The sequence below is a fragment of the Zerene cesonia genome, chromosome 1 (genome assembly GCF_012273895.1).
Source record: "Zerene cesonia ecotype Mississippi chromosome 1, Zerene_cesonia_1.1, whole genome shotgun sequence".
In the NCBI taxonomy this organism is placed as follows: domain Eukaryota; kingdom Metazoa; phylum Arthropoda; class Insecta; order Lepidoptera; family Pieridae; genus Zerene; species Zerene cesonia.
Window position 1 is genome coordinate 8,997,374 of NC_052102.1, and position 1,800 is coordinate 8,999,173.

Below are 1,800 nucleotides of genomic sequence, written 5' to 3' on the forward strand. Positions count from 1 at the left end.
GACCTCTGGTGAGCATCAGCAATGGGTCGGTTCGGTTTCAAAGCCAAGGCAAAACTAAATTTGGTCCCTTGGCGGACTCGGACAGAATTTTCACGAATCTTTATGGGCGCCATGATTGGAGACTAAAGGGTGCCTTGGCCCGTGGAGATTGGTATATGACAAAAAATATACTTGAAAAAGGAACTGACTGGATCGTTAGTACGTATATATTCTTATTATTATAATATGCTGACAAAGCAGTAAGCACATCTTTGACTAAATTTGATCTTCATTTTTCTGTAAAGAAACATTTTATTTATCGAGATTTTTGTGAGATGCACTATGATAGTGAACAATAAAAAATTTAATGTATTGTTAATTTTATCTTACAGAAATTTAGTATGCTTCATTTAACTGAGAGCTTCATAAGCAAACAAAATTGCATTGTCTTGCATAATAATTGTAGAAACCTGTTTTATATAGGATGTAGAATGTAGTGTTCATAATTTGAGATTTTTTATAAGTAATTAACACATCACACCAAAATATTTTATCAAGCGTATAAGTTTTACATGAACCAGAAATTACCCATTACAGATGAGCTTAAAACATCTGGTCTTCGTGGTCGCGGAGGTGCTGGTTTTCCAACTGGCATGAAGTGGTCCTTCATGAACAAGCCATCAGATGGTCGACCGAAATATCTTGTTGTGAATGCCGATGAAGGAGAACCAGGCACCTGTAAGGACAGGGAGATTATGCGTCATGATCCCCACAAGTTGATTGAGGGATGCCTGATTGCTGGACGAGCTATGGGGGCACAAGCGGCATATATTTACATCCGAGGAGAGTTTTACAATGAGGCCAGCAATTTACAAGTTGCCATTGCAGAGGTGACCTTGCTTTTACTTGTATCCAACATGCTTTTAGTAAATATAATAATTTGTTTCAAAATTTATTTATGCAATAAAATAAATAGTAAGTACATTTATAAAAAATGATTAAATTCAAGTAGTGAAGGAAAACCTTTAAATTTCTGCCAGAAAACAAAATTCTGTTTGAGAATGTTGATATATATACATTTTTCTATTACTTAACAATTGCTGCAATCCTTGAAATATTTAAATACATAAACTACAGTCTAAACAATCCATATATTCATACAATTAAGATGTTTTACAACAGTTAGAAGATCAGTCATGTGAGCCACGGTAGGAACACGTCCAAGCTACATATGTGGTTAGCTGATTGAGACAGAAGATTAGATATAAAATGAAGTATTGTCTCAACATTTTTGGCTGTTACTACGAGATCAAACACATCATACAACTGTATGCTGATCTTAATGCAGTGATAAAACAAAGATTTGCTGTATGAATGAGTGTTCCAAACTTTTAGTTCAAATGTTTATGTCATATACAAGTGCCAGTTTAACATATGAATAAAGAAGGTATTTTACTATTCATTTACTGTACGTTTCAGGCATACCAAGCGGGTCTGATCGGCAAGAACGCCTGCAACTCTGGGTATGACTTCGACGTGTTCGTGCACCGCGGCGCCGGCGCGTACATCTGCGGCGAGGAGACGGCCCTCATCGAGTCCATTGAGGGCAAGCAGGGCAAGCCCCGTCTCAAGCCTCCGTTCCCTGCTGATGTGGGCCTATTCGGCTGCCCCACTACTGTGAACAATGTGGAGACCATCGCTGTATCACCTGTAAGTTGTGGGAATTCTTCCAAAATAAAAAGATTACTTGATACATTAACCAATACGTGTAATGTATGTGGTAGTCAAGCACACTTCGGCATGAATTGGGCCAGCTCGCAC

The 1,800-nt window shown here is 38.0% G+C and overlaps 1 protein-coding gene across 1 annotated transcript in view; it reads left to right on the forward strand.

Annotated features, from left to right (window-relative positions):
- Positions 1–1,800, forward strand: part of LOC119836950 (NADH dehydrogenase [ubiquinone] flavoprotein 1, mitochondrial-like) — a 5,725-nt gene that overhangs the window by 1,136 nt on the left and 2,789 nt on the right. The window contains exons 2-4 of the mRNA XM_038362463.1: positions 1–198; positions 577–869; positions 1,459–1,788. Coding sequence (XP_038218391.1) covers positions 1–198; positions 577–869; positions 1,459–1,788 — 821 coding nt within the window. The remainder of the gene's footprint in view (positions 199–576; positions 870–1,458; positions 1,789–1,800) is intronic.